Consider the following 15,664-nt stretch of genomic DNA (forward strand, 5'->3'; position numbering starts at 1 on the left):
CCCTTCCAATCTCTAATATTCTGTGATTTTGTGATTCTGTGATTTAACAAAAAATGTCAAAACTAAGTGCAATTTAAAAGAGATTTTAGTTCTTCAGGGAAAAGAGAAGGAAACAAACTAAAATATGCTTATCAGAAACAGATATGTGAAATAAAATACAGCAATGTTTCCTACCTATGGTAACTGCATCTTTATATCAATTTTAGGTAATTTAGGTCACACAATTTAGGAAACGTTGGATAGAAAATGTTAAGAAGTAGCCCCTCTACTTTCTTTGACCTATTGACAATGCCAACCAAGTAATGGTCTTACTACTTCTCAACATCCTTCTCTATTGCAGAAAACAACAGACAGAGGGAGACTTATGGATAATGTACAGCCTGTAAACTGCACCTTGCAGGGGGCGATCTTTATCATACGCTACTATGAAAGGCTTCTTACAACTAATGCGCAGTCCACAGAGTGTGGACTTGATACTACATAGTGAAGAGTCAGAGCTCCAAGTCTGCTTTGTCAGATTAAGAAAGGCTGTACAAAATTAATACCTCCAGAAAGAAAGGAAAAGAAAAAGTAGAGAAATACCTAAAAAAATATCTGACCTATCTTAGAATTAATCTGGAAAACTGAGCCCATAACAAGTTACACAGAAACTTCAGTTGTTGCTATTTTGTACGTTAAAAAACGCCACAAAATTGCGATAAAGTTACGACAAAATACAGACTCCTTCTGATGAAGCTGTTAAGAAACCCCTGTAGTTATTTATTTGATTTTTTAAAAAATAACCATTTAAAACTTTTATTTTCCTAATTTTGAAATCATCTTTCTTTTATTTATGCCATTAAGACTGAACAAGGTTGTAAAGAGAGCATCTGCCTGCAAGATAACAGAAAAAGGACAAAATAGATGTGGCCATGTCTAGCAATATCTCTCTGAAATGCAACCAAGCAGACAGCTGTATGATTACATTATTTATTTTAAGTTCCTGGCCAAGAAGCAAATCCCAGATTCCTTCCCTTGAATGATTTTGAAGCTCAAACAGTATCTGAGTACTTACTGAAAGGTTAGTGGTATTTGGAACATACTGATCCTGTTCTCCCAGTAGTACATCTATCACAGGGTGTCTCCCATTTTTTATAATTATTTCTCGGCGATTATCTTGCACAGTTGGTCTGCAAACAGAAAGAGACATTAATTGTAATGATCACTGTAACTGATTATTTAAGGACTACAGTAACTAAAGCCTGCAGGAGAGTCCTCTCTGATGTAGATTTTTGTGAAAAAATCCAAATGGCAAAAATAAATTATTGCTATCAAATATTTCTGAAGAATTACTTGGTTTCATTCAGTTATAAAAAAGCATTGTTGGTTGGATAAAGACTTTTTAGAACATTTTCTTCCTTTTTTTATTACCTCAGGAATATTTTCAGTTATTTATGTGTGCCCTAATATTAAGTGCCACCTTTTGCAGACACGTTTCATATTCTGACAATGACCTTGCTGATGAACTGGTCCAGCCTGTTACTGCATTAAGTCCTAACTGAAGCAGGGGGAGTAAAGAAAATTGTCCAATGATGGACATTATGACCAATAACACATTAAACAATACAAAACAAAGAATACAGTATGACAGAGCTCTAACTCTCCTACAAACGTAGCAGCTCTCATAATGACAGCAACTACAAATATGTACAAGAGTCATCAAACAGTAACAGCCTATAGAAAGACCTTACTATCTAAGTTGAAACACTGAAATGACAGTACCTTTTTACAAATTAGTATGCAAACCAGATCAATACTACTTACTTTTTTCCTCTCATCTCCAAACCACGTAAAAGTTTTGTCTGAAATGCTTCCATCTTAGCTACAAATTTGTCTACATATCTACTAATATAACACATATAATTCTAATTTACATATGTCCATGTCTGAAGAGCTGCATGTTCTTCACAGAAGAAAAAATGGAAAAGAAGCATGTTCCACTAAATTATCACTACTATTTCTTATTGTTCACTGCAACTTCGGTTTACTTTTTCATTGTAAACTGAAGCGCAGAGCATTCGATGGAGGGGGAAATGTGGTTTCATGTCTCAGCAACATTTTCTTACACTAGAAGTACAATCACTCTGAAATAAGAGCAGTAACTTAGGAAAGCAGCAGCAGCTGTGAAAGAGAGAATACTGGAATAAGGCCACAGAATTTTTTTACTGCAAATTACCTAATACTTTGAGCGGACTTTAGAGGGATGAGAAGATGTTGGGAGCGTGATTTTTCTTGGGTTGAAGGATGATGCAATTTTAAAGGAAAATGGAGATAAAAGAAATGGCATATTAGGAACACAAAGCACTGGGGAAGGAGGTGCAAGCTGATACGGTGTGGTTTATTTATCATAAAGATATTTCCAGTAGTTGTACAGCTGAGATGAAACCAATACAGGCAGAGTCTTAGGCCTTGGAGACAAAGAAAGGAAATTTCACCCTTAACTTCCTGGATGAATAAGTCGTTTGGAGCTGTAATGTGACAGTCTGAAAAGGGAAGAGCACTTCCTCCTGTACCTTTCCACTTTGCATTCAAGAGACGGAGATGACAGCTAAATGACCCATCTGCCATTTTACAATTTTTTGGAAATAATTCCCTTTTTTTTTAACTGCTCAAGCCTGCTTCCATGTAGCCTGCTTCCATGTGGCTGTGTGAAAGGATGTAGTTTCAGGATGTCATGAACCTTACTGACTGCCTGTTCTGGTTTCAGACAATGGGGCCTGCAGAAATGGGGTCAGCCAGTCATTCAAAAGGTCTTCCCTGCCCTGTGTTCCCACAGACAATCATGTGTCATGCAGTAAGACAAGAAGAGGAAAAAAGAAAAAAAAAAAAAAAGTAAATTGCTCTGGAATGAATAACATGTTCTCTAGCCACGTACTACCTTTTCAATAGCAGTCTGTAACCTTAAACAAATTCACAGTCTGCAGAGTAGATACTCAAACATCAGATTACCATCTCTGGGCTACCTACACCATCATCTTTAGGTACCTAACTTTGCTGACTGAGAGCCCTGATGTTATACATTGTCTGTGTAAAGGATGAGTCTCCCAACACAGGGGTCCTGAGCCACTTCAAAACTGTAAGACGTGCTTACCTCTCTCGAACAACTGTGTGGAGCAGTGACTTCACAACTCATTTACATGCCTCAGGTGAAAGGAAACAATCCTTGCTTAATCAAAAAATATTCCTCTGAAATACTTAAATTAGTTAATATGAAAGTCCCATCTTTCCTTCAGCAGCCCTCCAAAACTAATTATTGACACCCTCCCTGCAGCTGAAGTTTCACCAAGAAGTTTCCTTCCTGCCAGTTTATAAACTCTAAGCTACTCGTTAAAATTCAGTGAATTATTTAAACTCCACACAGTTAATTAATCAGATTTCTGTTTGGTTTCTCATCTGAGTATACAGAAATAATTGAGCAATTACTTTCAAAGAGATTTTGATAGAGGCACACAAGATCCTAAGAGTGCAGAAGTGACCGAATTATCTTTAATGCTGTATAAAAGCATATATAAGTTGATTTCCCTTCAACCACATACATTTAATACATGATTTATTGTATTTCCACAAGTCTCAAATGTTACGACGTCGTGTGGTTATTCCTAAGCAATTGTCCAAGCACTTGCAGTGTAGCCCCACGACAATATAATTTTAGAAGTTACACACAGCACTTTTCAAAAGAGAGTATGTGGACTGTCTGTCAGAGGGAATGGCTCAGGACTGGAAACCAACAGCCCTTGCAGAGGTGCCTGCAGTAAATCTCATAAACAGTAAATGCTGACCTCTAGGACAGCACTCAGCAGGATGAAGCAGTGGCTCAGTGACTCCCAGTGCCTCTGGGGACAGAGACCTCACGGTATGGAAGAAGGCATCCCAATCAGATTGACATGGCTCTGTGTGGGTGCAAGAGATGTGGGCTCACGAGGTGGGGAGGAAGACACAAGCTGCAGGGTGTACAGGCTCAGGAGTTAGCTCTGGGACAACCTGTGGCCAAGCAGGACTCCAAGGGTTCATGTCTCCCCACCACAGAGTGCAGGGGGGATAGCCGTGGCACCACCGGAGTCCCATGCTGTGCACAGGTGGGTCTTGGGCAGTAGGGGTGCACAACTCATCACAGATCTAAAACATGATCCTAGGTAAGGCATTGTCACTGCTCTGGAAGCTGCACTAATATTTACCTATTATTTACCCAAAATATATCTTTGAAACATACCTCACATAGTTTAGAATCTTAGGTATTAGAAAGACATTATAAATTCAGATGTTGCTGGGGGGGAAAAAAGAAAAAGTAAAAAAAAATCTCCATGCAAAGTCCAACATACATTTATATGTATGTGAGATATCACCTATTAGACTCAGGTCAAACAGTAGACAGACAAACATAAGTGGCCAAATTTGAACTACAATGTTTGCAGATTTGCATTAAGCCCAGAAGTGTTGCTTTGCAAAATCACATTACGTTAAAAGTACTGTAAACAATTTTAATAATGCATTTTATCGTAATACACATATTAAAATCAAATTTTTTTTAAATACTGCCTTATAATTCCCTATAAAATACAAAATAAAAATTAAAAATGTATTACCTGCAGTAGTCTCCTTGTTTGGCCACCTGGGCCAATGAGAACAGACAGTCCACAGTTGCTAGGTGACCAATTGCTTTAGACACAGGGTGATAATGTTCACTAAAATGACTATACCAAAACAGGGAAAAATAACAGGAGGAAGAAAAGAGAAAAAAAATTTCATACAGATATAAATGTACTGTCAAAAAATACCCCATGCATGCTTCTCATAGGACTTCTATGGTCTCTATATTACTGTAAATTCAAATCTCCCAGCAGTGTATTAAGTTGCAATATAAGGACACAATCTTAATCAAGATGGACTTCATGCTCCCATTGTAACAGTGCATGATTTTTAAGCATAAAAAAACCAGGCAAAAATAAATTAATGAGATAGCATATAAAGGGTCTGCAGTTGATCCCTGCTGCCTAAATGAGGTCTATAAAAATGCCACGGTTTTTCACAGTGGCAAATGAGTCCTAACTGCCAATTCACTTCAACCACAAGTTACAGTCAAAAAAAACCACAAAAACCTAAGAGTACCCGAACACAGGAGTTTTCTGCTATTTCAATAAAATATGTTATCTACAACAGAAAAATGAATAATTCATTTTCCACTTATGGTACTGTTTCCCCCAGTACAATAATGATGTTACCAGGAGAACAGCTTTCAGTAGAGTTAATTCTCTCAACCATAATTTCTAAAAAAAAACAGTAGGGGAGCAAAATACAATACACAAATAAACAAATAAAGGGAACGCATCTGGAGAAGAGTGCATTGGAAGGTTCTAGTTCGTACCAATTTACACAATTGCCAGTTTCCTAGTAGGAGGCAAACTTAGGCATCAGTTATGTCAAGCGAGACAACTTCAGAAGCAACTTAGCAAGTTTTTGCAGTGTTGGAAAAAAAGCACAGTTGAAAAGTGAGCCAATTATCATTGCATGACAAGAGGGACAATTTCACTGGGTCTGTAATTCACAGAAGTAAAAAAATAACTGATAACTAGACACCTGAAAAATTAAAGGTATTTGGAAGTTTGAGAAATATTTTTCAAATTCCCATTTTAAAGACCATTTGCTAAATAGTCAAATAACTCAATTCAAAACTGATCTGATACAAAGAGGTCTTCCGTGCCAGTTGTGAGGGCCAATAACACTCCCATTACTCTCTAGCAAACAGACTTACACTCAGTCACAAGGTTAGCATATAAAATGTAGGGCTATGGAGAACCACCATCACTCAAGTGACTGCCCAAACACCCTGAACATACCTACCTCAAAAACTGTAAATAATACTGCAATTGTACTTAATTTTTTTTTTGTAATGGCATACTTAGCAGCAAAGCCACACTCTATTTCAATTAATACTAAAAGTGAACTTGGTAACTTGCATACTAAATAATTTTATTTCAGTTACATTGTACTTCAATAATAAAACTACCAGATTCAGTTTCATTCATTAACAGTCAGTCATACTTTTAGGTTCCTAATGCTGTGATACTAGTTTTCCAGTTTTGAGAGCCACTTTATATACTTAATATAAGTGTGTTTTCATCAGAATTTTAAAATCTAGAGACATCACTGCTGGTCTCAAGACTCAGTCTGCAAAGGTCTTGCCTTTGAATACTTTACATTGAAGAACAATATTTTAATTTACTAACTTTAAAGTTGTTGTAGGCAACATAATTGAATTATCAACTTTTTTTTTTTAGATAAAGATCTTTCTTTTTCTGTTCTTATAGCAAAAATAAAATAAATTTCAATTATAAAAACTGACTCTATTTTGTAAACTCACTCTAAAAAATTTAGCCATTCAGCACTGCAGTCAAGGACTAGCTGCTCCCGGAGCTGATTCAGATGTCTGTAATTTTCTATAATAAAAGGAGAGTGGAAACGGCTGACAGCTTTTGTGCTGGAAGAGAGAAAAGCCAAATAAGAAATCAAGGTTACTAAGCAAGCAGTTACACTGTCTACATCCAAATTGGACTAGTTTTCTTATTCTCTGTGAGCCTTGAAAATGGATGTTTAAAAAAATGTTCTTTTATTGTGGTAGCAAACTTATTGATTCCAGAGGTCTTTATTGTGAATAAAGTGATTGGTTACTGCATCACTGCCCTTTCAGAAGGCTTTTGAAATGTTTTTCACAATGTAGCATGTATCACTGAAGTTTATATATTTCACAGAATTCTGCTCAGCAATATGCTGCACAAATGGATGACTTTTATGTGACTGATTGCATATACAACAAACTGCAAGACAAAATTTAACTTTAAAGAAGAAAACTTTGTGATAAGCCTGAAATAAGCTTAATAAATACAGACTGTCTTGATAGTTTCTATTTGAGGCACCTGTTATTTATTTATGTATTTTCATTAAGGTCTCACTTTAGCATTCTCAGGAATTCTTTTACAAAATCCAGATTAGCTGTAATTTGTTCTTAATCATCTTAATTCTAATTTGTGCACTTTTAATACTGAATTCTTGCATAAGTGATTAGAACACCACTTCAGAGATCACCTTGATTATGCCTGCTTCCGGTGTGAGATGTCTGTGCTAACATATTATACACCAGGCCTTGTACAGAATTCAGCATTTACCTGGACTCTACACATTATAATATTACGGTATGCAACCCCTTTAAATAAAAAACAAATGACTGAAAAGAAGCCAGTCCATCTCTGTTTCATCTACTGGAAAAAGTATCCAAAACTATCTAAAATCATGCTTACATAACAGAAAGAACCAAAGCAAGCAAAGCTTGTCTGTATGAATAAGTAAAATGACATTTTAAATACACTGAGTTTATTGAGATGCACAGATATTTGCACAGCTACTTTTACTTTTCTGAATAAAATAAGAACAATCAAAATTTTATGAAAGACAAACTACACGCACATCTGAATCAAGACCACAGTTTTGATACCGGTATATGTACTTTGAAAGATTAAGCAAGTAATATAGTGCACTAAGGATCTGCCATGTAAAAACAAATGTTTTAAGAACTCAATTTTTTTCAGTTTGGTTTTGTTTGCCACAACTTATTATGGCAATAAACTAACATAACAATTTTGGCTGGTTGGTTTTCAGTTTAAAAGAAAACCCAAACACAAACACCTTGAGCAATGAGAATATGTACATAATTAATTGCAATACCAAAATACCACAATTTTTTTCTTATATATTAAAATAGAACAAACTTCAAAGACATTTTACACACCTACTAACCATAACCCAGTCAGATGGCACAGATGCTTTATGGGAATTCTTGACTTCTACCATAAACTAAAATAAACAGAAATGTTATATTACACATCATGGGAAGTTAGGAAGGCTACAGAACCATAACTCATCATATATCAAGAAATCTGCATGCATCAGAGGAAAACCATATTCAGCTTGAAGAGACTGAGCAGAGCAGATGCTAATGTTCTTTCTCCCCCAGAACTGAGGATTATCAAATACACATTTTCTGCCAAAAGGGCAACTCCTATCCTGAGCTGTTCTTGTGCCCTACTATGTCACTGTCCCACCTCTGCCCTTCTGCTCCTCCATCCACTAACATACCTACTCACCTTCCCCTTACCAAGCCAAAACCAGACTAAAGCTAGCAACTATGTCTTGCTTACCTGATCCTGAGCAGGCCTCGTGGAGAATTCAGCACGTACATGGAATCTACGCTACATACCCCCTGTACTGAGGCTACTCCTTACCAGTGAGATGTGCCTTCCTACCTAAGGATCAGTGATTCACACTGAGCCATAGCTACCGACAAGACCTCAACATCTCAAATGCTAGCACTGTTATCTACAGTACCCGGCTTCAAGTTTGCATTAACTCAGCGTCAGAAAGGGAAGGAATAGGGGAAACCAGGAGTAATGGCAAGAGGGTCAGTGAACCGAAATGTACATGATGTCTTTATTGCGGTATTTTAGATGATTCATGTCGGTTATCTTTATAACACTACCCTGAGGCCCTAGATGTCAAAGAACTGAGGCATTCTCAAATAAAATAATTCAGCTGGAAAATGAATTTCTAGAAGAGATTAGATTAGCCCAGAATCTGACCACCTTTAGAGAAGACCACGATACTCTCTTCTGACAAAGCTTTTGCATTACAGTGAGTGTGATTCAGATAAAAACTTCCACACCTCACCAGAATAGCCATCAGTCACCTTCAAGTACAAACACGAAGAATAATCCTAAAATGAACACAAGACTCCAGAAAGGACATAGTACACTAGTTCTTAATTCACCTAAGACACTTCAGAAGTATTTGGTACTGTAGAAACCCTGAAATTGCATAATACAAATGAGATAAAATGACTGAAAATGGGTAGAAGCAAAGATCTGCAAAGATCTGAAAATACGCCAACTGCTGCTGCCTCTAGTGGTGTAGCTGATGTGCAGGTATTATTTTTTCTGAAGTTCATCTCAAAACAAATATGCTGTGTTAACAGAGGAAGACAAAAATAGTACCACATTTGTGTCTATGCTGGATGCCTAACTGAATTCCAAACTAACTGAATTAACACAGTTCAATTGCCTGGTTTGCTTGTGTGGCTAGTGAGAAACAAGCAGAGAGGTTGCAATCTTCTTCAACACAACAAAAGCATTTGCTTTTTCCATCCTTTAATTCTTAGCCCTATTACACAAATAACAGCAGTATTAAATAAACTGGGATTAAAGCACTGCTTATGCAATGCAAGAAGCAAGTATTTGTCAAATGTTGCAATTTCTCTCTAAATCCTTCCTGAAATGAATAGCAATACTATCCGTCTCTGGACAGCTTTCTATCCTGCTTAGCACACACTACAAATTACACTAGAGGTCTGGAAACAAAAGACAACATAGACATGGATGTAACCTCGTATTTTGGAAAAGGTATGTGTCAACTGGATCTTCATCAGAACTCTAACAGGAACTTAACAAATGCAAGTTAACAAACTGTGGGCTGGCTCTGAAAATCTAACCATGTATTCTTTATCATGGATTTGGGAGTACATACAAAGGAACAAACAGTTTGATTTTTTTTTCTTTTTTTTTGCCCTCAAAGAAGGCCTGTTCACTGAAGAGATGTTCATAGTAGGACAATACATAAAAACAGTTTCCTGGCAGCTTCTCTCTCTTTCAGAACTAGCAAACCACAAACCTGCTTCTGCTCAGGTCTGTTGTGAAGAAGCGTTTGAATACTACATCTATCAGACTGCTACAAGAACATAAGAATATACTATACAGATCTGAAGAAGAAAGAGCTCAACTCAGAGACTCTGCTCCTCCCATACAATTTCCTCTCCATTACTTCCATTCCTTTAGTGTCTTTCCATTCCTCACTGACCACTCAACCCTTCCTGTACTGCCTCTTTTGATGTCTCTGAAACACCCATACTAGATGTAATTAAGTAACGCCTATCTCTAACCTCTGCAGCTCCTTTCATGAATAAACCAAGATAGATCTCTTTTGACTGCAACGGTTTCTGAGCTGTCCCCTGCTACGAAGTCCTCCTTCCTTAAATACGTGCGTAGTGACTGGTGTTTTCTGAAGCTCTCCTGTCTAGTTCACATCTGACTACTTCCTCAGATGCTCTCCTCTCTTTGATTAATTCTTCTCTTCTCCTTCCCTTCACATGTGTCAGCATCCACCTCCTAATCAGGCATCCCTGAGTGACACCTTTAAAATCCTGGCTCTTCCCTTCCTCAGACAATACTCAGACACACCCTTCCACATTTCCTCTTGGACTTCAGCATCCATGCTGACGGCCTACTCACTTCTTTAGCCACACGTTTCCACTCCTCAACCTCACTATCAAAATAAATATCCACCCAAGGTCTTTATCAAATGCTGCTCTCTCTAATTCATCCCATCTCACATTCTCTCTCACTTTTAGCACTGCCTGTCTGTTCCCGGCTGTCTCTTGGGTCTTTTTCAGTCTCCAAGGTCCTCAACGCAACAGAGGGCTGCTTCCAGCCCCTTCCCTCCTTGTCCTCACTGATTCATCTCTTTTACCCCCAACTCTCATTCACTTTCTTAACTCCTTTCTTTTCCCAATTTTCTGCAGAATTTTCCCAAGCCTTCCTACTCTCAGTTCCCAAAGGACAATGCTGAACAGTGCTTCCTCACAGCTCCTTTCAGGTCCGCACAAATCTGGCAGGATCTGCCATGTGGTTTTTTTTTTTTTTTTGTACTGAACTTCTCAGCTCACTGGAGCATGGCCTGCCCACATCTAGCAAAAAAAAATCCAGCATTTAGAAAACCAAAGTACCAGTACACAATCACTATTTCTAAGAATTAAAAGTAAAATAACATTTATCATTCTTCAATACTTTTCCTCTTCTCTCCCATCTTTCAAATTACAGTCTTAATCAGTACTTACAAATCATTTAGCATTCTTCAAATTAATCTAATACTGTGCTTTCTGGTTCTCTGAGAATATTTCAGCACTTAATAGCCACGTAATTAACCCTGGAAGTATGCAAGTATTTCTACATATACAGAAAAGCAAAGCATTACTGAACCAAATTCAACTGCCCTAATGTGTTTTTATTATTTAAATTACCAAAGTAAGTGATTTAATAAATAAAAAAGTGACACTGTCACAAAACTGTTCTTTAAAGTTGTGTCAAAGATTATATTCAAATGACCTCATCAAGTATCATACTAAATGAAGAGAGTTCTAGTTAAGTGTAACTTTTAAGCTATTTTCTAGACAAGCAAGGGTACAGTCATACAGAATAGATACCATATTACCTCTTGACCAGAAACTGTAACATACTCTGCAGAAGGATTCTTAATCTGTTTACGAATGACCGGCAGATGCAATTGGATTTTAGAAAGCACATCCTGGATCTCCTCCTTTCTCTTCCTGATGACAGGGAAGTCTGTGAGGTCCTTGAACAATTGTGTTTTATCTCCAGTCCTATCCACAAGAAGGGTAAGGTAAAATAAGGGTAAAACCAAAGATACATTCCCCAATTCTACTGCTGCATCCATATCCTTATTTGTTATTCTCGTTTGTTTTAACACTAGCTTTATTCCCCTCCAAATACAGCTTTTCTGTTACTTGGTCACAGTACAGCACATTTACTGAAAGCTGCCATACACACAACATAAATAGAAAGGCACTTCATATATGAACTCCTTAAGAGGTTACACCAAGAAATGCCCCGTCCCAATGTATTCAAAACCAATCTATACCTGTCCCTTTCTAGTCTACCATATTATGCTCGTTCTTCTATACCAAACCCTGCTGACTCGTTTTTTTTGCCATCTCTGAATGTGCATCCTGCAGCTTTCTGTTTGTTCTCCCTCAGTCAAGCAGAGCATGTAAAGGAAGCACAAGAAAGATCACTCCCTTCTGTCTCAATCCATAATTCTGGAATGCAATTGCTGCCCCAACAAGGAGCATCCCAAGTGCCGACAACATCTTTATTACAATTAAATGTGAAGCTCTAGATAATTTCTGCATACCATTAACACAGTTTTTGACATTATTTAGAATTTCACCAAATTTGGGCAGATTTTCATGAGGATTGCAAAGAAAAATCACTCCCACAAGATTTTCATCAAAGAAGAAGGTCCTCAGGAGTTTTCTCAGAGTAGCTTCCTTCTTTTCTCAAGAAAAGATTAAACAGAACATTTTTTTACTACGTGCAAAACAATGCTCTTTTCTAGTCTTAATGTCAGAAAATGACAGAATTGTTTTGGCTGCACTGTCTCAGCTCAGGATTGAAACTCGAAACAGACAATGTCATTCAAATGTTTAAAATTGGGAAGCTGAACAAGCTATTAAAAATGTGGTTGTCATAATAAATAACAAAAATTTAACTTACAAGTTTCAGGCAAACAATAAAAAGTAGTGCAATCAGCCCTAACTTAATTGGAATATACATTTGTATTTTAGAGCAAATACAAAACTGTACCAGCTGATTACACAATTACCCTGAAATCTAATATTTGCAGAACAAGTAATTAGCAAACTGCAAGTAATAAAATATGGAAGTAATAAAAAGACAAATATTCTACCTACTCCAATACCCCTTTGCCTGCGAATGAAACTACAACTGGAGCCAGTGAACAGACAAGTAACACAAAGCTGTGCTTGATTCTGCATTACATGGTCGTAGTTATTATATAAGTGACAGTAAAGATGCCACTTTAATATACAATATTCATTTTTAGAAACAATTTTATGCTATTTAGACCTGTTTCCATGGGAATGCAAGGAAAAAAAGATTGCTAGTAGCCAGCATCTGACTGTGAAGACCGTCAATGCTATGTGATGCTTACCAAAAATTCAAAAGCTGACAGTTTAAAAAAAAAAACCAAATCTCAAACTAATTCCCCTGGAGCAGAGGAATACTTTTGAAAAACACTACAGGATTTTATCCACACTACATTATAAAACTAACATATGATGCAGTATACAGACATGTGCAAGTGCGTGTGTGCGTGCATGTATGTATATGAGTAGTCATCATGACTTTGATGAAATAAAGACTTTTGAGTACAAATAATAATGCCACACAAATTTGAGATATACAAAGACCAAAAGGTAAGTAATTTTCATCATCTTGAATAAATGCAAATTAAATATATGCATTCTACAGATCAGTGATGATGTCTTCTACTTATACTATTGTATCTTATTTCTGTATACTATTCTAGCCATCATCAACACAGTGGCAGGAAAAAAAAAAAAAACCAAACAAAACATTTTAAACCTACCTACAGTAACTCTGATATAATTAAAAAACAGGCTGCTTTGTCATAACCTGCCACAAGTGTAACTGGATGGCATGCATCAGTAGAAATCTCATAATCCCACCTGTCCAATGGGCATAGAAAATATTCCTAGCCTTCTTGACTTCTAAATTTATTCACCTTGCCTCTGTCTCTAATTCAGAAGCAATTAAATTAAGTTCTAGGATTTAATTCTTAAATTTCTTTAATTTTAAATTTCAGCTGGAGAAAGACAAAAAAGATTTTGTAAATAAATTGGATCTGTATTTTTAATCTGTTTTAATCGAGACTATGCCGCCCCAATATAACTACACATTAAACTATATACCACAACTTTTAATCAAAGAATCTCTAGGTGTATCACAGTTAATTATACCTCATAATATTACACATGAGGAAATGTTCAAAGTTAAATGAAACTTGCTCATAGCAGGGAAGTTTAGGATGATCTGGATATAAAGCTAGATGATGCTAAGTTTGTGTTCAGAATGTCCTCTGAACATACTGTGTAAACAAAACTACACTGAAAGGAGACCAAAAACCTCCAAAGTAAAGTGCTCAGAAAGTTCGGTTGTGCAAGCCAGACACACTGCCTCCGTGCCTAACACCAGGAGATAAACTTTTAAAGAAGATTTTACACTGCTTTTTTTCTGAAAGAGAGTGACTTTTACTGGCCACAAGGTAGTCCTCCTAAATCCTGTCCCCTGAGAGCGTTTTTACACATGCTTCCCTTACTGAAGTAATGTTCTCGCTTTACTATTATGCACCTTAAACCTCCTGCCTTCTTCCTGTGGTTAAAACTAGGATCTAGGGGTAACAATGGGGGCAGCAGTTCTTCAGAAGAAACATTGCACAACAGATTACTTAAAGACACTCTCCCTTATAAAGCATATTCATTCCAATTTTCTTATCTTCTTCTTTTGTCTACCATTTTCTTTTCTTTGGCCAACAAAGGACAGAATTAAGACAAAAAAGGGCTGACAGCCTCCATAGGTTCAGTTCACCTCCCCATAACTGCAGGAAGACAATTGTAGGTAAATGCCTGATCACACCCAGAGCCTGAGGTAGTTGCTCAGGTGGTCATTCTCTAGAGAGAGTCCATGAACAGAGCACAAATCCCAGACATGCTCTGAAGGGTACAAATAACGCAGGCTTAAACTTCATATTCTGTCATTAGCAAGCATGTAACGAGATTTTTTAAAAAGGATGGGGGGGCGCACAAAGCTTTGATGAATTTGCACAAAAATAGGAAATGGTATATTCAAGACAGTAAAGCAGCCACTCTGCTAAAGGTCAAGTCTCTCTTCAAAAGGAATAGCTTTTCTATTTAAAAAAATAATTAAAAAGTTGTTAAACAAGTCAACATAAGCAAAACAGGTTTTGCTCTAAATTCATTCTGCAAAAAAGCTGGAAAAACTTTAAAAATATTCAGCCTGAAGCAGCCACCCACTAGGCAAAGTACTTGCTTGCCTAGTTTAACTTCAAAAAACAGAATATAAACCATAGAAAACAACAACCTCTGTTTTAACTGTAAGTAACCTGTACATATGTAAATATAAAACCAAAAATATAAAACTAAGGTGTATTAAAACAAGATGTATAATTCACATAACTGAATACACTTAGTCAGAAAGCCTAAGGCACAGAAGATTCATCTATTTTCTCTACTTACTTGGCTGCTTCTTCATTAAGGATCTTTAAATAATGTTTTACTGGGGTGAGAAGTTCTGGGATTTCCAACAGTGCATTTTGCAATAGAGGAGTTTCCACATGAGAATGTATGACTGGAACAAGTGCTTGAATTTCCAAGTCCAGACGAGACAGGGTGCTGACTATCAAGAAAAACTCTTGGGTTGAGCACTGGGAAGAGAAGCAATGTCTAAATCATTACAGTGTATTATATTTTCATTAAATCCTACAGGTTTTTTAGCTTTTTGAAAATGAGACAAAATAGTTAAAAACGTATGGACAGTAACACAACTGCATACTCTTACCACATTCAGAAAGTTTAATAAAGCATACTAGTTGTTTCAACTATTGTTGTTAGGAATCAGTTGGGACCTAATCTCCGTTACTCCTGTTGCTGGATGGAAATGTGTAACACATACGCGGTAGACAAATAGCAGAAAAATGGCCTTATAACATGCAAACAGCAAAAAAGCAGGATGAGTAATTTTATAGTACCACAACTTGTCCATATGGGCTTGTGCATCTATGTGCTGTTATCTGAATCACCAAGCTGCTGTTTTGGCAAGAGAGGGTTTGGAAAGACAAGGTCAGGCAAAGAGAGGGAGAGTCTTGGAACAAGAACACAGAAGAGAAAAGC

At 36.9% G+C, this 15,664-nt stretch overlaps 1 protein-coding gene across 1 annotated transcript in view; it reads right to left on the reverse strand.

Moving 5' to 3' along the window:
* Positions 1-1,054: 1,054 nt before the first annotated feature.
* The window catches only part of LOC104460327 (DNA mismatch repair protein Msh3-like), a gene marked incomplete at both ends in the record, with an annotated part of 34,797 nt that continues 20,187 nt past the window's right edge, over positions 1,055-15,664 (reverse strand). Inside the window, 6 exons of the mRNA XM_010077546.1 lie at positions 1,055-1,169; positions 4,623-4,730; positions 6,398-6,514; positions 7,820-7,884; positions 11,347-11,515; positions 15,011-15,198. Of these exons, the coding sequence (XP_010075848.1) occupies positions 1,055-1,169; positions 4,623-4,730; positions 6,398-6,514; positions 7,820-7,884; positions 11,347-11,515; positions 15,011-15,198 (762 nt within the window). The remainder of the gene's footprint in view (positions 1,170-4,622; positions 4,731-6,397; positions 6,515-7,819; positions 7,885-11,346; positions 11,516-15,010; positions 15,199-15,664) is intronic.

Source organism: Pterocles gutturalis, unplaced genomic scaffold (genome assembly GCF_000699245.1).
Source record: "Pterocles gutturalis isolate BGI_N339 unplaced genomic scaffold, ASM69924v1 scaffold50753, whole genome shotgun sequence".
NCBI lineage: Eukaryota > Metazoa > Chordata > Aves > Pterocliformes > Pteroclidae > Pterocles > Pterocles gutturalis.